Raw genomic sequence first — 23,646 nt, forward strand, 5'->3', positions numbered from 1 at the left:
AGGCCTGTCTGAGGACAGCTTACTGCCTACTATGTCTGAGGACTGCCTAACTGCCCACCACTGCCTACTATGGAGTACCATACTTCATATCACTAGGAAAGAAAGTTATCAAACTCTAAACTCTGATGTCTGGCTGTATCTATGTGGTTTTTACACCAGAGTAAAGTAAGAACATCCATGGGTGTGTGATGCAGTCTCTCTACAGAGGCTATGAATAATAGTATTGTACTTTTACTTTCTACATATTATTGTCAGTTTTAAAAAACATGATTTGATTTTTCTGTGTTGATTTGGAGCCTTGTGACTTTGCTGATCTCATACATTAATTCTGGTCATAAAACAAAACAAACAAACCTGTTTAGAACCTGGTGGTGGAGGCACATGCCTTTAATCCCAGCACTGGGGAGGCAGAAGTAAGCAGATCTGTAAGTCTGAGGCAGCCTGGTCAGCTGAGTGAGTTCCAGGACAGCTAGGGCGACACAGAGAAACCCTGTCTCAAAAAATCCACAAAACAAAACAAACAAAAAAACCCCAAACAAAATCAAAACACCTGTTTGGGTTATATTCTTTGGATAACAATCATGTTTTGTACAAATAGAGAGGATTTGTTTCTTCCTTTCCAATCCATATGCCATTTTTTACCTTACCATACAGTTTTCATAAGTAGTTATTCATCCTAGGGGAAAGAAAGTGTTTTACCAAACCTGCATTGCCCTGCCCACAACTCTGTCTTCCTCCCAGAGAAGGCCTACAGAACCTGGGAACATCCAAGTTAGACCCTCCCCCCCCTCCCCCCACACACACGCAAATCCTTTGCCTGCCAGGTCCACCTGGGACACAGCCAGAAGCATGTGAGCTGCATGCTGTCACCTGACCTCCATTGTCTAGCCCAAAGTGGTGCGACCTGTCTTCCTGAGGAGGTCTTCAGGGCCCCAGAACATTCAGGTCCACCTGGGGCACAGCCAGTAGAGGTGAGCAATGTACTAGTCCCTGAGCTCCACTGTCGGGTCCACAGCTCTGCCTGCCTCCCCAAGGAGTCTTGCAAGCAGCAGGAACATCCAGCCAACATCAGAGACAACCAGATGGCTAATGGCACACCAGAGCCCAGGTATCCTGGTTCAGCAAGCCCTGGAAATCCTAACACCATGAAAGTACAAGAATATGAGCTAAATTTTAATCTCAGAAAAATGATACAGGCCTTTAAAGAAGAAATGAATAAATCCCTTAAAGAAATACAGTAAAATACAAAAACAGGTGAAGGAAATGAATAAAACTATTCAAGACTGAAAATGGATCCTGGCGATGGAAAACCTAGGGAAGAGAACAGGAACTATAATGTAAGCATCATCAGCAGAATACAAGAGGTAGAAGAGAGAACCTCAGCTGTAGAAGATATGATTGAAGAAACTGATTCATCAGTCAAAGAAAATGTTAAATCTATAAAGTTCCTGACACAAAACATCCAAGAAATCTGGGACACTATGAAAAGACCAAACCTAAGGATAAAAGGAATAAAAGAATGGGGCAGAAATTTCCTTGTCCAATGAATTTGCAGCGGGACGCCTGTGACTGGATATGGAAAGGGGAGGCGGAGCTAAGGGTGGCAGAGAGGGAGACTCACAGGGAGGAGAGGCAGCAGAAAATGGCAGCGGATGTGAACCCGCATAGCTTTTGTAGTCTTAAGTAGTTATGCATTTTAAAAGGTTAGGATGATTGGGATAACTTGTCTAATTGTGTAAGTATCTTCGGTATTGAGATTTTACTGATATATTAAATCCATTGGTTAACTATAACATTAAGAGTTTTGATTTTGCTGGGTGATGGGTAATGTGGTGGCTGATCGAGGGGTAGACGGTCATTGCATGGGGCTGGCATGACCACAAAGGGAACTCAGGAGCTCCGGTCCCCTGCAGGTGAACTTGACAAGTTGAGGACACCCAGATGGGGCCAGGTGGCCTGCTGGTAGCCTGGATTAGTCCAGGAACTTGGCTAAACCTAGAGCAAGATTGACATTTCTTTTCTAATGCCTCCCGCTACAGGTGGTGAACCAACGTGTCAGGCAAGAATTCACTAGAAATTTAAGATTATTAACTTGAGAGTTAGAGTTGTAATTTTTTTTACAGTGAGTATCTGAGTAGTGCTGAAGGAGTCACATGACTCAAGAGTGGGAACTTTGAAACAAAGAAACTGCTAGCAGCTCCCAGGTTCCCTGCTGTTGAGAACTGTAGCCTGCTTTCTGCTAGGAAAAGAATGAAGTTGCCTGCCTTTTAGTGCAGAGAGATTTAACCTTAAATTTATAATATTGGAATTACTTGTTTTTAGGATAGATTTATAAACAGATTTGTCCAAATCACATGGGTAATTTCTCCTGCGGTTCAGAACAAAGGTAGAGAAAATTTGTTTATGCCTCCAGGTAGAGAGATCAACAGACAGATGGTATAACAAGTTGGCTGCTCTGAGTCAGAGAGCCAGAGTATGGAAAGGCCTCAATCTTGGGGCAGATACTGATTTAACTGTGAATTTATAACATTGGGACTATCTGTTTTTAGGATAGATTTATAAACAGTTTTGTCCGAATCATATGGGGAATTTTGCCCGCAATTCGGAACAAAGATAGGGAAAATTTGTCTGTGCCTCCAGGTAGAGAGACCTATAGATAGATATTATCAGGTATTAATTAGTAGGTCTGTGGCTCCAGGCAGAGAGCTGAACAAAAAGTTGGTATAAAGACATATTCCTTAATATGACTCAAGGTACATTAGTGCAGAAACTTGGTGGCTAAGCCGGGAGCAACCTGGACGTTTCTTTTCTAATACCTCCTGCTACAGAAGAAGAAGACTCCTGGCTCAAAGGCCCAGAAAATATTTAACAAAAATCATAGAAGAAAACTTACCCAACCCAAAGAAAGAGATGCCTAATTGTACAAACAGCTTACAGAACACCAAATAGATTACACCATAAAGAAAATCCTCCCACCACATAATAATCAAAACACTAAGTGTACAGAACAAAGAAAAAACATTAAAAGCTGCAAGGGAAAAAGGCCAAGTAACATATAAAGGCAGACCTATCAGAATTTCACCCAACTTCTCAACAGAGACTCTAAAAGCCTGAAGGATCTGGGAAGATATCTTGTATAAAAGACCATAAATGTCAGCCTAGACTACTAAACCCAGCATAACTTTCAATCACCATTGGGGGAAAAAAACCAAGATATTCTATGACAAAACCAAACTTAAACAATACCTATTCACAAATATCATCTTACAGAAGATACTAGAAGGAAAATTCCAACCCAAGAAAGTTAACTATATCTAAAAAAAAAAAATCACAGGGAAAAAAATTACCATCAGCAAACTAAAGGATGGGAAGTGAGAGCGCGCGCACACCCACACACACACACACACACACACACACTACCACCACCAACATGAAAATAACAGGAATTAACAACTATTGGTCATTAAAATCTCTCAACATCAATAGACTCAATTCCCCAATAAAAAGACACAGGCTAACAGAATGGATGCAAAAACAGGATCCATCATTCTGTTGCATTAAAAGAAATATATCTCAGCAACAAAGATAGATATTCTCTCAGAGTAAAGGGCTTGAAAGAGTTTTCCAAGCAAATGGATCCAAGCAGCAAGCTAGAATAGCCATTCTAATATCTAATAAAATAGACTTTCAACCACAATTAAGTAAAGGCCTGTACTTCACAAAATTGGAAAATCTAAATGAAATGGATGATTTTTTTGTTAGATACCAATTACCAAAGTTAAATCAAGATCAGGTAAATAATTTAAACAGTCCTACAACCTCTAAGGAAATAGAAGTAGTCATTAAAAGTCTCCCAACCAAAAAAAAAGCTCAGGGCCAGATGGTTTTAGTACAGAATTCCACCAGTCTTTCAAAGAAGAGCTAATACTAATATTCCTCAAACTATTTCACAAAACACAAACAGAAGGAATAGTGCTAACCTCATTCTATGAGGCCACAGTCACCCTGATCCATAACCACACAAAGACTATCAAAAAGGAGAATTTCAGACCAATTTCCTTTATGAACATTGATGAAAAAATACTCAATAAAATACTTGCAAACCAAATACAAGAACACATCAAAAACATCATTCACCATGATCAAGTAGGCTTCATCCCAAGGATTCAGGGATGGCTTGCCATAAGAAAACTCACCAATGCAATCTACCATATAAACAAACAAAGAAAAAACCCACATGATCATATCTTTATATGCTGAAAAGCCTTTGACAAAATCCAGCACTCTGTTAAAAGTCTTGGAGAGATCAGGGATACAATGTGCATATCTAAACACAATAAAGACAATATACAGCAAGCCAATAGCCAAAATCTAATTAAATGAAGAGAAGCTTAAAGCAGTTCCACTAAAATCATGGACAAGACAAGGCTTGTTAACTCTCTCCCCATTTCTTCAATACAGTTCTTGAAATTCTAGCTAAAGCAGTAAGTGAACTAACGGAGATCAAGGGAATGCAAATTGGAAACAAAGAAATCAAAAGTATTGCTATTTGCAGATGATATGACAGTGTACATATGTGACCCCAAAAATTCTAAGAGATAACTCCAACAGTTGATAAACACTTTCAGCAAAGTGGCTAGATACAAAATTAACTAAAAAGATCAGTACTCCTCCTTTATATAAATGATAATCAGACTGAGAAAGAAATTAGAGAAACAACACCCTTTATAATAACCACAAATAATATATCTTGGTGTTTAACTCTAACCAAACAAGTAAGATACCTGTATGATAAGAAGTTCAAGTCTGTAACAAGAGAAATTATATATCAGAAGATGGAAAGAGCTCCCATGCTCCTAGATCAGTAGAATTAATACAGTAAAAATGGCCATCGTACCAAAAGCAATCTACAGATTCAATGCAATTCCCATCAAAATTCCAACACAATTCTTTTCAGACCTTTAAAGAACAATTCTCAGATTTGTATAAAAAAAAAAAAACCTAGAATAGCTAAAACAATCCTGTGGATAAAAGAAACCATCCTGATTTCAAGCTGTACTACAAAGCAATAGTGACTAAAACCATATGGTTCTGGTGCACAGACAAACAGGTTAATTGATGGAATAGAATCAAAGACCCAGAAATAAACCCAGACACATATGGACACTTGATTTTTGACAAAGAAGCCAAAATCATACAATGGAAAAAAGAAAGCATCTTCAACAAATGGTGCTGGTCTAACTGGATGTTTGCATGTAGAAAAATGCAAATTGACTCATATATATTACCCTGTACAAAACCACGTAGATGAAAGACTTCAACATAAAACCAGATACTGAACCTATTAGAAAATAAAGTGGGAAATAACCTTGAACTCATTGGCACAGAAGAAAACTTCCTGAACAGAAAACTTTCTAAACAGATAGTGTAGGCATTAAGATCAACAATTAGTAAATAGGACATCATAAAACTGAAAAGCTTCTGTAAGGCAAAGGACACCATCAATAGAACAAACTGGCAGCCAACAGAATTGGCTGGGAAGTTGGTTGGGAAAAGATCTTCACCAACCCTCCATCCAACAGAGGGCTAATATCCAAAATATATAGAGGACTCTAGAAATTAGACATCATCAAACCAAATAACCCAATTAAAATGGGGTACAAAAAGGAAACAGTTGAACATAATAAAAATGGGGTACAGATCTAAACAAAGATTTCTCAACAGAGGAATTTCTAATGACTGAGAGCCACTTAAAGAAATGTTCACTACCCTTAGTCAACAGGGAAATGAAAATCAAAATGACTCTGAGATCCCATCTTATACCTGTCATGGCTAAGATCACACATTCAAGTGACAGCACATGCTGGTGAGGATGTGGAGCAAGGGGAACACTCCTTCATTGCTAGTAAAAGTGCAAACTTGTACAACCACTTTGAAAATCAATTTGGTGGTTTCTCAGAAAACTGGAAATAGTTCTACCTCAAGACCCAGCTATCCCACTCCTGGACATAAACTCAAAAGATGCTGCACCATACCACTAGGACATTTGTTCAACTATGTTCACAGCAGCTTTATTTGTAGTAGCCAGAAACTGGAAATAACCTAGATGTTCCCTCACCTGTACAATAGATTTAAAAAAAAAAAAAAGTGATCCATTTGCACAATGGAATACTATTCAGCTATTAAAAACAAGGACATCACAAAATTTGCAAACAAATGAGTGGAACTAAAAAATATCAGCCTGAGTGAAGTAACCCAGACCCAGAAAGATGCACATGATATGTATTCATTTATAAGTGGACATTAGCCATAAAGTACTGGATAACCATGCTACAATCCACAGACTCAAAGAAACTAAGTAACAAGAAAGGCTAGGGGAGGATGCTTGAATCTTACTCAGAAGGGGAAATAAAATTTAGACATTGAAGGTTGACAGAGGGAGAAAACTGGGTGGGAAAGGGAGTTAGAGGGGAGAGGTGGGAATCAGATGTGGGGAGGGCTGGTGGGAGAGGAGAGAGAGAGACAGAGAGAGAGACAGAGACACACAGAGACAGACAGAGACAGACAGAGACAGACAGAGACAGAGAGACAGGGGAAATTAGTGGGAGAGCATCTCTGGAACTAGATGGAAACATGGGATGTGGGAGGCTTCTGGGAATCTATGTGGGCGACCATAGCTGAGACTCCTAGCAGTGAGGGATCTAGAGACCAAATTGGCCATCTTTTAAAGCCAGGTGAGGCTTCCAGTGGAGGGAGGGGGACACTAACTCACTCACAAAACCTTTGACCCAAAATTTTTCCTGCCTATAAGATGTGCAGGGATGGGCTGGAGAGACGGCTCAGCAGTTAAGAGCACTGACTGCTCTTCCAGAGGCCATGAGTTCAATTCCCAACAACCACATGGTGGCTTACAACCATCTGTAACGGGATCCAACGCCCTCTTCTGGTATGTCTGAAGAAAGTGGCAGTGTACTGAGTACTCACATACATACAATAAATATATAAATCTTAAAAAAAAAAAAAAAGATGTGCAGGAATAAAAATGGAGCAGAGATTGAGGGAATGGCCAACCAATGACTAACCCAACTTGAGACTCATCCCATGAGAGAGAGCCAACTCCTTATACTATTAATAATACTCTGCTATGCTTGTAGACAGAAGTCTAGCATAACGGTCTTCTGAAAGGCTTCATCCCAGCAGGAGATGAAAGCAGATGAATAGACCCACAGTCAGACCTCAGATGGAGGTGCTGTGCAGTTGAGCATGAGAGCAGCCAAGTGAGGACCAAATAGACATCTGGTAGATTCAGGAAGGCAGTATCTGAGAGAGGGCTCTGGCCAAATTAGAAGTCACTTGTATTAAAGGGTAGCATTGCAGAAGGTCAGGGCATATAGCTAAGGAGGAGGGCAGAGAATGGGGTCAGAAAGAAAGTTATAGTCTCTAGTTTTTCCACAGCAGACCAGAGCCTCCCTTAAACTGGAAAGTGAGGTATAGCAGATGACTGCAGTGGGTTCCATGGAGTTCCCTGTTACTCCAGGTCAGGGAACATGAGATTAGAATCCTGTACCTGCTCTTTTCACCTGCCAGCAGGCACTGAGAGGAAGAAAAGTTAGTGCCTAAGAAAGGTGAATCAGAAAAGAAGGTAGACTCTGATGGTGGAGAGGCACACCTCACCAAAACCAGAAGTCACTGGCTGCTGGAATTCCCAGAATGAACCAGAGTTGAGGACTGCCGCCTGAGGTCCACATATTCCTGCACTCTGAATGGCAGGGGTTGGGTAAGCACAGAATGGACAATGGCCTTCTAATAGGAGGCCCACAGATCACATTGCAGCACTACAGCTCATTTTTCTCCTGTGACTTCCTACTTTTCATTCCTCTTACCTTTGTTTATAGTGGGACAAGCCCTCAGTTCTTTCATAATTAGGAAGCTTTTGGCATCCCAGTCATCTACTCTTGTTTTCAAAATGATTAATAATTACAGAAAAAATTAACTTTTTTCTTATGAAAGTAGCTTGGAATAACTTTTAAAATCATGTTAGTTAACATTCCTGTAAATGTGATACTATTGTGCCTTGTTTTGTTATCTTACCACTGTGAAGTCAGGGTAGAAAATACATCATTTCTTTCAGATTCCTGGAATAACTTCAAAAGCTCCGGATCCCCAGATAAATGTGCAAGAATGCGCAATTCAATCTGTGAAAAGTCTGTGAGACAGAGTTCTGGGTCAGCTTATGGTCCCCCATCATTGACTCACCCAAGCCGCTCTCAGTCTGCCTCTCTGTGGGGCTCAAGACCATCACACCTCTTCCTGTCTGCTAGACTCCCTTAGCCTTAGGAATATAGGCTCTTTCCTATGCCAGCAATTCCAAAGACCTGTCTGTGCTTCCTCTTGCAAGGTCAACAAAGCCTCCAGAATGGGCAGTGTTCATTCATTCTCTAACATTTATCACAACTTTATGAAGGGTCTCCTGTGTGCCAGGATCCCTTTGGGATATGTTAGTGACCAATATATACACAGAACCCTTCCTCCATGGAATTTACATTCTAGCAGACATTCTGAGTAAATCATTTGGTATGTCAGAAGGAGAGGAATGGGGCAAATGGATCAGGGTATAGTTTGGGAGAGTGGTGTGTATGTGGAAAGCTGGTATCATGGTGGAGTAACCAGTTCCCTTGCTTCTAGACCTTAAGAAATTTACAATGAGCAAAAACAGAAGAGAAAAAATGGAAGGGCTGTAGGGGCTTGAAGTTCAAGAGCACAGTGGCTGGCAGGGCTGCTTGAGTAGACAAGGGGAGGGTGTGGGGGAGGACAAAGAAGGAGGAAGCAGATTGAATGAGTTATGCAGAAATTATCTGGGATCAAAATACAGCAAAATGAGGGGACCCTGAAAGCCAAAGACATGTTATTACTTAAAGTGCATAAGAAATCTTTGTTGTATGAAAGTGTTTGCATCAGGATTTATTTGCATGAATGAGTTCTATATGTATCTTTGCATTATTTAGTTGGTAAATATTTGAACTGCATGAAAATGCACAAAGCAAGCTACAAGGACAGTGGCATCCCTCTACCATCTTATGCATGTACCTGCTGCCAGGAAGGTGTGGCCTTCAGAGGAAACAAACATGGTTCTTGGAGAGATGGTGGCAATCTCCTCTTCTTTACCTTGAATTGTCATTTCAAGAACATGTGCTGAGTTTCACTATCAGCTGACTTGCAGTAATTCTTCATACAGAGATATTTCAATATCATCCACAAACAAAACTCTAAATTTGTTATTTTCTTACTTTCTAGTAATCCGTTTAAAAAATAAATACCACTGAAAGATAACAAAATTTTCTATTATCAAAATTCTCTGCTCTGTCTACAATTATGATAAAGAAAGTAAAACGTCAGACACTGACACCCAAAATCACTCTAGAAAAGCACTGGAGACTACACCCCACTGACTGGAAGATCTACACAGGCTACGCAGCTATGTGGTTCCCACTGAAGACACCACAAAAGGACAGCTGCTCAAGGTGATGATGCATATTTAGAAAGGAGTGCTCTTAGCTTTGGTGGTATTACTGTGACTCCTGGGTCAATACCTACAGCGAAGCAGCAGCACCGACCTGGCCACAGCTTACTGGGAGTGGACATCCTAGTACTCTTTACCAGATGGGAATTTTCTTTTTAAGAAATGTGACCACCAGCATTACAAGTGGGATAGCTCAAAAGAAAGAGGAATTTTCATATGTTGTTATAAACATCTCCAGAAAACTTTAGGTTTTATTAAAAGCCAGTGCTATTGTGTGTGCATTTGTTTGTTCTTTATTGGGAAGTTGGTGGGGGAGGGACGGTGGGAGGGCAGATATTTCCCTGGTATAATTACCATCTATTTTAATGCATAAACTGCTAAGAGGGAGGTACTGTATCACTTCAGCTGTTTTTTTTTTTTTAATTTTTTCAATATAGGCTTAAATACTAGTCATGCAAACAGAGGAGAACTTCAGAAAAAAATAACAGGTATATTGTAAGAAAGTAATTGCAAACACTTCTGGGTTTTTTAGAAATGCTCTGGAGATTTTAACAAGATAGGAAGTAATGTGTTACCTTTAAAATTACGAGGCTTAGAAATCTGAATTGGGTGCTTGGAGATACCCTGGATATTCTATAATAAAAATAATAGTTTTAGTTGAAATATATACTCTTAATCTGTACCATTCAAGGTATTTAAAATATATAATATTTATTAAATATTTTATTAAATGTATAATGCCAATACACCATGCAAAAGTATATTATCATATAATACAACTGCCTAATATTAAAGTTTCAGTGGAGACACCACAAATGGTAATCAGCAAGTATGATAACTACCTTGACCCTGGCTGTATGAGCTTATGATACATACAGTGACCTGCCAATAACGCAAATTATTAACTTTCTTAATTGTAAAAAAAACCTGCAGCATGCTGAAGGTAGATTCCTAGGAAATCTGTCCATTATTCTTTTAAAAGTACTCCTTTTTTCATTAATTTTTTATTCACTTTACATTCTGATCACAACCCCCCTCTCTTCCCAGTTCCACCCTCCCACTCCACTTGCCCCATCCTCTCCCTTCCCTACCAGGGTACCAACCCACCCTGGCATATCAAGTTGTATCAGTACTAAGTGCATCCTCTCCCACTGAGGCAGACAAGGCAGCCCAGCTAGGGGAAAGGGATCCAAAAGCAGGCAACAGAGTCCAAGTCAGAAACAGCCCTCACTCCAATTGTTAGGGGGTCTTACATAAAGACCAATCTGCATATCTGCTATAAACCAAACCCAGTAACACAGGAAAAGGGTCATATATCATGACCAAGAAAGAATTGTCTTAGGAATGTAAGATTGGTCTAAAAATCCAAAACAATTAATACATAGTATTTGTGGAATAAAGGGCTTTAAAACACAGTTACGTTGTACAGAGCAGAAAAAGGCAATGACAAAATCCAACTTTTGTTCAGACTATGTACCAGCATATACACTGAAATATCTAACTAGGACCAGGGAATTTTTTTCCAACATAGTAACGAGCATGTAGAAAGTTTATTGACTCTCAGTAACTTCACTGTCTAAAGCTGTCTAAAATAGACCAGTGCTCCCCACCTACCATTGAGCCAACCTGTAGTTAACATACACATCTGGCAGCTCTTGGAAAACACTGTATGGCCAGAAGCAACCAGCAAATGGGGGCTCAGGTCCTAACACAGAACACAGCATAGTGTTTTACCAAAATAAAGGAAATATATGAGTTTTCTATTAGTCCTGAGAAAATAGTTAAGTTTAAGCTTATTGTGCCTATATGAATTGTAAAGGAATATTTTTGATAATCAAGGTATTTTTTTTTTGCAATATATCAAGTAACAGGATGGAAGAAAACTCACCAGATATTTAATTTACACAGCACATTTTAACCATTTCAAGAAAAATAACCTCTTTGTTTTAGAGCAAAGTTGTAAAGATAGAAGAACTATCACATGATCCCATCCAGTTTCACCCTGTGAGCATCTTGGAGTCAGCTGCAGCTAAACTGACGGGTTGTATTACCATCCTCTAATGCTGTGCTCTGTACTCATCGGTTTTTTTTAACCTAATCTCTTTTTTATGTTACTTAGTCATCATGTCTCTTTAATGTCCTCTTGGCTGTCAGTTTCTCATCATGTTTCACAATTTTGAGGAATGTTAGTTAGACAGGAAACTCCTCCCCAACAAGTTGAGATTTGTCTTGGTAGCGGGGGTGGGGGTGGAGGGTGCAGAATTATGTTCTTGGGAAGTTCATGTGAGGTGTCATCCTCATGGTGTTCTGTCAAGACACAGGTTGTCCACAGGACCTTGCTGTTGGCACCGATCTCCACACAATATTCTAGGCCTCTTTTTAGAAAGTTAAGTTTTTAATAAAATTTTATTAATCATTTTATTTGTTTACATTTTCAAATGATAACCCCCTTCCTGGTTACTCTTCCACAACCTCCACCCCAAAGTAAAGGCAATCATATTGTGTTAGTTACTTCTGTGACCTTGACCAAAAGACCTGATTTTTTAAAAACTTATTTTGGAAAAGATTTATCTTGGCTTCCAATTTCAAAGGGTTCATTGCATCATGGCATCTTGGAAAGAGCACAGTAGAAGTGAACAGTTTACAGCATGGTCAGGCAGGAAGCTGACAAAGGGGATGCCAATGCTTGATTCGTTTTTAGTCATTTCCCCTCTTTTATTCGGCCTAGGCCTCCAGACTATGACATGGTGTTATCCACACCCAGGGTGGGTCCCCACAGTTAATCTCATGATTCTTCTGGGAATAGGGCTTGTGAAGAAAGACCATGTTCTCACCACATTGCATCATCTCTCTACCAACATGAGCCATCACTGCCATAAGCTTCGGTATTTTCTACTCAGGCAGTGACTCACTATATAGCCAAGGCTGGCTTCAAATCTCCATTTCTCAGGCACCTGTATTCTGATTCATTCATTTTTCTTTTTCATTTGTAAGAGCTCTTATTTTATTCTTTGTGTCTGAGTGCTTTGCCTGCATGTATAGACCAGGGGAGGTCAGAAGAGATTTTAGATTCCTATTCACACATAGTTATGTACAGCTGTGCGGCACCATGTGGGTGCTGAGAACTGAATCTGGGTCCTCTGCAAGAACAGTACGTTCTCTTAACTACTGAGGAGATCCAGTTCCTCACTCATGTCTTTTTATGGTTTCATGACCTATTCCCTTTTACCATTGAAAAGTATTTCTCTGTATGGATGTAACATAGTTTACTAATCCATTGAAGAAAATTTTGTTTGCTTCCATGTTTTAGCAATAATTAATAAAATTGCCATCATATGTATTTATGTGCAAGATTTTATATAGATATAAATTTTCAGATAAATTTGATAATCTTTGGAGTCTGATGATTGGATAAAATAGCAGTTTGTATCAAAGTGTTAATTTGGGTTTATACACTGGCTCAGAAGTAAAGGTGTTTGTTACCAGGCCTGCCTGATAACCAGAGTTCCATCCCCTAGAACTTCTTGATAAAATGAGAGGACCAACTCCTATGTTGTCCTCTGATCTACAGAAGTATGCTATGGCACATGCACACATACACTTATAAATAAATGTAATAAAAACTACATCTTTCCTCCTTTAAATTGACTATCTCAGGTATTTTTGACACAGTGGCAGAAAACTGACAAAGGTGAAGTGAATGTTGTTCCAATTTATGAACCAATACTGACACATAATTATTAAAGTTTATACTTTACTGCCAAATGTCAGAAATGACTGCATTTTTCATTCTCAACAGCAATAAATGAGAATGTCTATTGTTCCACATCCTTACCAGTAAACTTTTTTAAACAATTAAAAATCATTTCAGCTACTAAGTGGGTTGGCCAGATGGCTCAGTAGCCAAAGCACTTGCCATATAAAGCTAATGACCCTAATCTGACTCCTGGAACCCATATAAGGGTGGAAGGAGATAAGAGATTACACAAAGTTGTCTTCTGACCTCCACACATGTGCTGTGACATGTACATATGCACATATACACATACAACACACACACACAAATAGTAAATTCTAAACATTTAAATTCAGCTACAAGTGTTGGGGAGATGGTTCAGTGGCTAGAAGGGCTTGCCATGCAACCATGACAACTGGAATTTGAATTCCTAGAATTCCTATGATTAGACCCACATAAATGCTAGGTGGGCATGGTGGCTCATCTGCAATTTCAGGCTCAGAAACCTGAGACAGGAGATCCCCACAGCAAACTAAATAGGGAGACTAACTAGCTTTATTGGTGATCTCAGTTGGAGTGAAAGATCTTGCCCCAAAGAATAAGGTAGAAGAATGAAGAAAATTTTCTGGTATCAGCCTTGGGCTTCTACATGCAAATATACATGAGCACATGCACTTGCATATGGTTACACACACACACACACATGCATGTGGTTACACACACACACACACCACATACAGTAACAGAAGTCTCTATTAATAAGGTGCAAAGTTGTTTGTTGAGGATGGTTGCAAAAGACTCCTCAGATGTTAGCAGAAGCTGCACAGAGATATTTTCCCTTTATACTTGAGAGAAACTGAGCAATTGTTTTCAAGATTTGCTAGGCCCGCCGGGCAGTGGTGGCGCACGCCTTTAATCCCAGCACTTGGGAGGCAGAGGCAGGTGGATTTCTGAGTTCGAGGCCAGCCTGGTCTACAGAGTGAGTTCCAGGACAGCCAGGGCTACACAGAGAAACCCTGTCTTGAAAAACCAAAAAAAAAAAAACCAAAAAAAAAAAAACCAAAAAAAAAAAAACCAAAAAAAAAAAAAAAAAGAAAAAGAAAAAAAAAAAAAAGATTTGCTAGGCCCATGTAGGCAGTGGCAATGAGAAATGGGCAAAGAATCAGCTGGGCTCCTTCCTATAGACTTTGCCTGTTCCTTCCTAGGTCATCTGACACAGGAAGGCTGAGCAATAACTGTATAGATCAGTTTGTGTTTAGTTTTGTGTTGATTCAGCTGAATGAATACATAGATCAGCAGCACTTTAAACTCAAGTTAGGGTTTTAGGGAACAGCATACACTCAGTGTAGTTCAACCCACATCATTATTCTCTCTACTTTTGCTCCTCCTTCCCAATGTGGTATCAGCAGTAAGGTGGTAGGAGAATCCATGACTCTATGACACTAGTAGGAAGGTCTCGTGCCACCAGCTCGGGACTACCCTCATCTTGCTAGCTTTAATTATTTCTGCCGGGGTTCCATGACCTGTCTGCTTCTATAAGTAAAGAGTGTCCACAACAGGACCATAGTCTGTGAGCTCACTGCAAAAGTACCTGATGTCCCTGTCTGCCATCGTGGCCCTGTACTTAACCCTGGTGACACCACTGTGTTCTGAAACTCAGCTATGCTTTCCTTTTAGAGCCAGCCTTGAACTGTACCAGCCACAGCACCTTTCCAGGGTGCAGACAGAAGTGGGAAGATGTAAGAGCCTTCATTTTCTTCACTAGAGGCATACATGACCCAGGAGCTTACTGCTCTGGTGGATACTGTGCAGAAGAACAACTGCAGATCTTACTTACAAAACATGCACTATGTGTTAACTCGATGCTATAAATTGCTTCCTCTAAGGGATTAGAAAACAGTGCTCTAAGCCCCATAGATATCACCACAGTTAGGGCTGTATTCTCTCCTCTACCTTTTCCTCTCACTGGATTCTAACCCACACAGGCAGGGTTATATGACCTTTTCAGAGCTCTCCTTCCCCCTGTCACCTATCTCAACTCTGATCTCCACTGTCTCTTCCCTCTCAGAACCTCTCCCAAATCCAAAGGAGCTGCTATGACCCCTTCTCAACAAGTAGGAGCTGCAGATTCCAGTGTGTCCTTATGATAAATTGACAAATGCAAGGCTGAGTCTGGGCACTGCAGGAAAGCTTCTGAAATTCAACATAGAAATACAGAGTAAAACACTGTTAGGTCTTTGGAGCATGATGTTCTCATTCTCTCTGTGTCTCTGTCTCTGTCTCTGTGTCTGTGCCTGTGCCTGTCTCTCTCTCTCTCTCTCTCTCTCTCTCTCTCTCTCTCTCTCTCTCCCTCGTTCTAATTGAGAGCCAGAGCTGAGCAGGACTCCTTTATTCTCAAGTGTACCTCCTCACTCTGTGGAGAGACAGAAGCTCAGCCCCAATGGCTGGCAGCCTCTCAATAGCAAAAGGGGCAGGAATGAATACATATCAGATGGTATTTCAAAACCATCTTTGTGCTATGAAGTATTTTGTTCAGTTAAAGCTGCTTCTGTTTTCAGGAAAGTGGCATAAATGTATTTCCCTTCTTTCTGTCATTAGGTACAACTAAAACCCTGGGCACTAGGCATCCAGGGAATACAAAGAACTCTGAAAGCTGGGCAGGAGAGCAGGATGGTCAGGGACTACAAAGTCCATAGAATCACACAGAACTGAAGTCCACAATTTTTCTCAGTCTAACATGTCTCAAACTGGGTGCTAAAGAAGCCAATATCCACAGACAAAAACCAAACCAACCAACCAACCAAACAAAAAAGACATCTAACAAAAGACCACTGTTACCTGTAGCCTTACAAGACAGAATTTTTTCCTGTCAAACACCAAAGAAAAGATTTGTGGGGGCTGGAGAGATGGCTCAGAGGATAAGAGCACTGACTGCTCTTCCAGAGGTCCTGAGTTCAATTCCCAGCAACCACATGGTGGCTCACAACCATCTGTAATGGAATCTGATGTCCTCCTCTGGTGTGTCTGAAGACAGCTACAGTGCATATACATAAAAAAATAAATCTTTTATAAAAAAAAAAAGATTTGTGACTGAGTTTAGCTTGGATTCTCCTATCTAGACACTTAGCCAAATTCTTTGTAGTTTTCCATCCACTTACCCCTCACCCAGCCTAGCTGTCCCTGTTTGTATCCAGAGTTGAGTTCAGCCTGTCTTATTGCAATAATCTTAGACATAGTCTTCCTGGATGGCTTAACTCTGCTTGTTTCATTTTTTTCTGTGACAAAATATAATAGAGGAAACTGTGTAGAATGCAGCTATAGCAGCACTAAGAGGGAAGTTTACAGCACAAAAAAGAAAGTTTTCAGTAACAATCTAAGCTCAAGAAACTAGAAAGAAAGAAAAATAAACCCAAGTTAAACAGAAGAGTAGAAATAATAGGGAACGGACATCAACCAATTGAAAATGGGGGTGGAGGAGATCAATGAAGAAAGTACTTGATTATTTGAAAATATCATTGAAATCAATAAAACTCTCATTAGACTGACAAAGAAAAAGAAAAACGTCAATATTGATGGCTCATTGCTACACAGGAAATGCAGAGGATGCTGTTAGCAACATGTGTGTGAATTTCACAGACTGGGGAAAAACACACTATAAAATGGGTAAAATGAAAATCCCTATTAAAGTCCAGATCTGGTGGTGCTTACCCTTAATCCCAGCACTCAGGAGCAGAGGTGGGTAGATCTCTATAAATTCAAGGCCATCCTGGTTTATATAGTGACTTCCAGAGTAGCCAGAACTGCATAGTCAGATTAAAACAAACAAACAAAAAACCCCAATTTGTAGCAAGGATATTGTTCCTAAGCCAAGGTTGTTTCATCAGGAGTTTACCAAATATTCAGAGTTAGAGTTTTACACAGTGTTGTCCAGAAATATAAGAGAAAGAATACTTCCGAATTCATTTTATAACACTAGTATTACCATAATACTAAAATTAGACACAGATTAATATTTTTATGAATATATACACAAAATCCTTTAGAATATCAACATATAGATCTCAGACATATATTTAAAAAACACTTGATTCAACAATTGCTGTCATAGGCACTTATTTCAGAGAGATGAAGATGTAAACTAACATAAAAACCTGTATATTGATGGTTATAGCAGATTTATTTGTAATAGCTGAAAACTGAAAAGAATCCAGATGTCCCTCAGATGAAAACTGTCACATTCAGGTTTTCGAGTAGTGATTTAATTGCCCATAGGAACATAATATCTTTTGTCAAAACATCAAGTATTTTAACTATGTTGTTTTGAATAAAATAATTATTTCCTTAAAATTATAAAAGGGTCTTCTATAAAATATATATTCACTGTCAAAAAGATTCTTAGGACTTTTACCTAGAATTCATTCAATGTGTTATCGGACTCCTGCCATGTGTAAGCCACAGTGAAAAATGCTAGCTCTTCCTGCATTTAACCTCTAAATAACTAACACTGATGTAATACATAAGCTGCTGTAAAAAGCTTCCTTAATGATGAGAATTGGTTCTAAGAGCTAATATACTAAATATTCTTCCTTACCATGATTCATCAGCAAAATCTAGCACCTTTATTTAAGATCCAAGTTCCCTGGGCTGGAGAGATGGCTCAGCTGTTAAGAGCACTGACTGACTGCTCTTCCAGAGATCCTGAGTTTAATTCCCAACATCCACATGGTGGCTCACAACCATCTGTAATGGGATCTGATGCCCTCGTCTGGTGTGTCTGAAGACAGCAACAGTATACTCACATACATAAAATAAATAATAATAATAATACCCCCAAGTTTCCAATACTATCTTTTCTTTTAGTGACATTTGCAACATCTGACTGACATCAAGCCCACTTCTGGGGCTAAAATGCTGGGTGTGAAGGTGAAACTAGGGGAAGGGTGAGAGTGCTGAATCAGGGATGCATGAAGGAGGCACAGGGATAACGTCTCTAATGAGACTGTATCAGGTCCAGCGTCAGAAGAGACCAAGACACCAAGAGGACAGAACAGAGCCTAGAATCAGACCATGCATACCAGCACTCCTGTATGAAAATGGATTACAGAATGAGTTGTCATGACAGGAATGTTATAACAAGCAGTTATCCAAATGAAAAATGATCATATCTCTGCCTTACACTTGTAGGTTTTAGTGGGATTAAAGATACATTGCAAAATATAGAATTTGAGCATCTTTGTAACTGCCATGTAAGTAAAGATTCCTTAAATGGTACAGCAAGTCAGATATTGTGGTATTTACTTGCAGTCCCAGCTGCATGGGAGGATGAGGGAGGAGGATCACTTGAGCTTATGTCTGTCTCAAAATAGAAAAAACAAACAAGAATGTGTAAGCTATAAAAACTATAACTTGATGTTGAAAAAAATCAAAGACTACACAACATGAAACCAACTGCAGACTAAAGATATACCTGTAAGCAAAGAAAATACCTATAACACATGAAGAACTTTCATAAATTAACAAAAATGAGACAAACCTCTAAAATGAAATTAGGTGAAAGACTAATTGGGCAAACAATTGAAAAGCAATACTGAAAGAAAACAGCACTCATCAAGAGAATAAGTACTATCCACTACTATTCATATAAAATTTAGAATAACAAACAAAACAAATGCCTCACCTACTATGTGGTGTTACATTATGATGAAAATACATTCCAAGAGAGTGTAACTTGTACTGCACTTCACAGTCAAAGTTAATAACACAACCTGGAGTCACTTAGGATTTAAAACTGACATCTTACTATATACTCAGCCTGTTCTTTTAACCCACCTCTAAGAGACTGATATAAAAATCTTACTTGCCTTGGATTTTCCATGTAATCAATTCTTACCTAAGCTAATGTATAGCTGACATCTTAAGTTATATTCTTCCATGCTACTGAACTATGACTAATACACAAGTTTATATAATACACACACACACACTGTAAGTTCTGTTCTTCTGGAGAACTCTGACACTCTGACCTCATTAAGACATGTTGAAAATAGCAAATATGATGAAAACAACCTTATAAAACAAATATCCACCATAAATGCTGGAAGCAACATGAATTTAGATTGATAAGTTCATTTGAAGTTGTTTGTTATGGAGGTCAGTTGAATCAGTTGGCATTAATAATGTTTCATTCTTTGTAAAACTTTATTAAAGATTTCTAGCAAGCCAGCGGTGGTGCAGCAGCTAAGGTAGCCGCCTGCTGAGGGTGAGCCCGTGCCCTCTGCTCTCTCTCTCTCTCTCACTCTCTCTCTCTCCCGGTTCGAATCCCGATTTCCCCATGTGATTCTGCCCGAGTTTAATGGGGGGAAAAAAAAGATTTCTGTAAAGCATCCTTATTCCTTCTCCATGTAATACTTTATGTGCTATTCAATAAATACAGAACAAAGGCCTTTGTGAGGGATACACACAGACACAGGGACAAACAAGACAGGCATGGATTCAGACTCATACAGAAGACAGATTACAGACAGGCCAGTAGCAATGTGCTACAGAGAGATGACAGAAGACACGGGAGAGAAGTAGAGATTCAAATCTGGGCTTGCTCTTGGGAAAAGTACTTCAAGAGAAAGTGATCTCATTTATTTTCCTTAATGTGACGCTCACGTATTTTGGATACTCTGAAGTTATTACTAATGTAGTTGAGTAGACACTACTATTTAGAGACATATAACTGGGACAATAATCACTGCATTTGGGATAGAAAAGGACATTGACTTAGAAAAAAATATCTAAGAAAAGATAAACAGAATTTCAGTGCCACCAGGTGACATTTAAGTTCTTAAACTGAATGAGTGACATGCTTAACTAAGTGACTTTTTAACTTAGCAGTCTTTGTTCCTCATGTATAGAAAAAAGGAGCACCGATGAGCTGGGATGGAGACATAAAACAAGGCTTGCTGAGGCAGGTCTTCTGTGTGGAGCTCAGAATCACTGACTGGGAAAGAAAACTACTTGGAAGATATATTCAGGGATTCAGGGGCAGAAAAGGAACAGAGGTAAAAGAAGCAGTGGCTGGAATGCAAAGGCACCGTAGGTCCTATCGGTTGATTCAATAACGACCTAGGCAGGTATTAAACAGCTGTACAAACATGCCAGTAAGACACTTAAGACAGTCATAGAAGTAACAATCACTAGGAAAGAAAAAGTACTCATAAAAAAGCAAAAGTAAAAATCCAATTAATAGTAACTGGGATGTTAACATTTCTAATTATTCAGCTGTAACCTTAAAAAAAGAACAGAAGAAAACCAAGAACTCAGAACACTAAAGAAAAAACACAATGTGAAAGGTCAGAATTTTTTAATTTTGTGACATTGATAAATTCTGAGCCAACATCACGAGTAGTACTGCAGTGAAATAAGGGCACTGACAAAAACTGGCCCTGATAATGTAGAAATACTAGACAGGACATCTAAGCCATGTGTGATAAGAGGTATTGGATGGAATAATGTGGCTCCTGGCAAGCACAAAGAGAGCAAAGGTCCCCTGCTCCTCCCATGAGAAGGCCTCTGTAGAAAAAATAGTGGTTCTGAACAGGACTTAAAAAGGGACCAAAAGGTCTAAGCCCCAAGGCCTGATTTGGGAGAAAAGAACTTAGAAGAAAACTAAAGACCTTATGTCTCCTGTTTCAGGTGAGGAAGAGACATAGCCATGTTTTTTACCACTCTGAAATCCTAGTGATGACCCCATGTCAGGCAACAAAGACAAGTAACACATTCCATAGAGAAGTAGGCTGAAAAGGTTTCTATTCACATGTAATTTATGACCTAACTAGATAAAACAAGTATTCAGGCTTCTAGAAATGCAGTGCCATAAGCACCATGACCAGGGAGAAGAACTGAAGGACAAAAGACTGATTCTGACAGAGGGAAGGGTGCTTAACAAGCCATTTCAATGCAGAACACAGGCAAGTTTAGACAAATTAAAATGTACTAGATGGGAGCTTTTATTCCATTTGGGATATATACAATTGAAAGAAAATCTATTCCCATAATGAAAAAGTCAGATAATTCAAAAATCATCACTTTTGAGCCCACCACCCAGCTAAATACTCAGCAGAGAGCTGATCCTTGCATGCATATGAAGAAATTATCACCTGCAGTCAGCCATTCAAAGGACTAGAGAACAAAGTTCAGGTCACAAAGGGCCAGTAATTGTGCCTGTTACTAGCAGGTATTTGTGAAAAGCTCAGAATTCATAGACATTTAGAAGAATATTTTTAAAAAGCTTTTCCTCACTTTTTCGCAGCCAACTTCCAGTTAACTCGCCAAAATGACAAACACAAAGGGAAAGAGGAGACGCACTCGGTATATGTTCTCTAGGCCTTTTAGGAAACATGGAGTTGTTCCTTTGGCCACATACATGCGAATCTACAAGAAGGGTGACATTGTAGACATCAAGGGAATGGGTACTGTTCAAAAAGGAATGCCCCACAAGTGTCACCCAGCATGCCATGGGCATCGTTGTAAACAAGCAAGTTAAGGGCAAGATTCTGGCCAAGAGGATCAGTGTGCGGACTGAGCACATTAAGCACTAGAAGAGCAGAGACAGCTTCCTGAAGCGGGGAAGGAGAATGATCAGAAGAAGAAGGAAGCCAAAGAGAAGGGCACCTGGGTTCAGCGGCACCACCCAGAGAAGCACACTTTGTGAGGAGAAACGGGAAAGAGCCTGGGCTGCTGGAGCCATTCCATACAAATTCATGGCCTAGTGTACACAAGAGAAATAAAGGACCCGACTGTAGAGTTTTTCCAAAAAAAAAAAAAAACTTTTCCTCAAGGATGAAGAGTAATCAACTATAGTTGGAACACTTCTTTTGATCTTCCAGACAACTCATGAAAACAAAATCAGAAAAAGATAAACTATTTACACTCATCCTGGGGTGGAGTGAGAGGTAACTATAAAGATCTATTACCCATCCATGTCTATTGAGTTTCTTAGGGTTTCTATTGATGTGACAAAACCCCATGACCCTGTGCAGCTATCTGAGGCCATGTTTATGTCCATGATACACTCTTTTGTCAGAAACCATGAGGAATTCCATCATCTATGCTGCTGCTGACTATAAAGGGCAAGGAAACTACTTTCGCAGTGGCATGGATGACTGTAAACTCATGGTTAAGAAAGAAGGGCACAAAAAAAATTACCCCTAGGGTAGCAGATGCAGGATCCACAATTCAACCCACAGGACCCACACCCACATGCAGACCACAACCCAACAACCTATAGCAGAATAGTAAGATGGGACATCCAGGAAGAGATAGGAACTCTGGGAAGAAGTCAGGCACTAGAAGATTCACACTGAGACTCAGAGGAAATTAGATGTATAAAACTGAGGAGAAGTAAGCAGCCATGTGGCAGAAGTCAGCTTAGTATAACTGACTTAGTATATTATTAGTATATATTATTATATATTAGTATATAGCTATACTAATATATAATATAATTATATATTAGCATATAATTAGTGTATATTCAGATGGAATAACTGAGTCATGAGTTAGTTGGGAATAAGCCTAGCTTAAGTCCAAAAGCTATTAATAAATAAAAATAAATCTCCATGTCATTATTAAGAGTTGGGGCAGGGCCGGGCGGTGGTGGCACATGCCTTTAATCCCAGCACTTGGGAGGCAGAGGCAGGCCAATTTCTGAGTTCGAGGCCAGCCTGGTCTACAAAGTGAGTTCCAGGATAGCCAAAGCTATACAGAGAAACCATGTCTCAAAACAAAACAAAACAAAACAAAAAAACCAAAAACAAAACAAAAAAAAGAGCTGGGGCAGGCACAGAAAGGCCGATAACAGTGCTATGGCAGTAAATACCTACTGAGAGATGGGGGGAATCATTCTTCAGGGGTGTAGCTACAGCTAAGTTCCCCATGGTCCAGTTGCTAACCCTGTACTCATACATGTTAGCAACCCTAATTAAAATCAGTGGGTTAGCGAAAGGAGAAGGAGAAAGATATAAACATATGGAAGCAGGAAGTGGCTATGTTGGGAGGAAACAGAATTCCAGAGGGAGTCTGAGGGGGGTATTAAAAGGAAATAATAGCCGGGCAGTGGTGGCACAGGCCTTTAATCCCAGCACTTGGGAGGCAGAGGCAGGCCGATTTCTGAGTTAGAGGCCAGTCTGGACTACATAGTGAGTTCCAGGACAGCCAGGGCTACACAGAGAAACCCTGTCTTGAAAACACACACACACACAAAAAAAAAAAACAAAAACAAAAAACAAAAGGAAAATAGGAAGTGAGAATGATTAAAATACATCATATATGGTTTTTTTTTGTTGTTGTTGTTGTTTTGTTTTTTTGTTTTTCGAGACAGGGTTTCTCTGTGTAGCCCTGG

General features: G+C 39.6%; 1 protein-coding gene across 2 annotated transcripts in view; it reads right to left on the reverse strand.

Moving 5' to 3' along the window:
* Poln (DNA polymerase nu) overlaps nucleotides 1–23,646 on the reverse strand; it is a 148,651-nt gene that overhangs the window by 50,926 nt on the left and 74,079 nt on the right. For both annotated transcript variants that reach the window (XR_013111794.1, XM_076938307.1), the window contains exons 17-19: nucleotides 10,096–10,153; nucleotides 9,088–9,165; nucleotides 8,092–8,206 (exon numbers count right to left, since the gene is read on the reverse strand). Coding sequence is in view for 1 of the 2 variants with exons in the window: in XM_076938307.1 (XP_076794422.1) it covers nucleotides 8,092–8,206; nucleotides 9,088–9,165; nucleotides 10,096–10,153 (251 nt within the window). In the remaining variant the exon portion in view is untranslated. The remainder of the gene's footprint in view (nucleotides 1–8,091; nucleotides 8,207–9,087; nucleotides 9,166–10,095; nucleotides 10,154–23,646) is intronic.

This window comes from Arvicanthis niloticus, chromosome 7 (genome assembly GCF_011762505.2).
Source record: "Arvicanthis niloticus isolate mArvNil1 chromosome 7, mArvNil1.pat.X, whole genome shotgun sequence".
NCBI lineage: Eukaryota > Metazoa > Chordata > Mammalia > Rodentia > Muridae > Arvicanthis > Arvicanthis niloticus.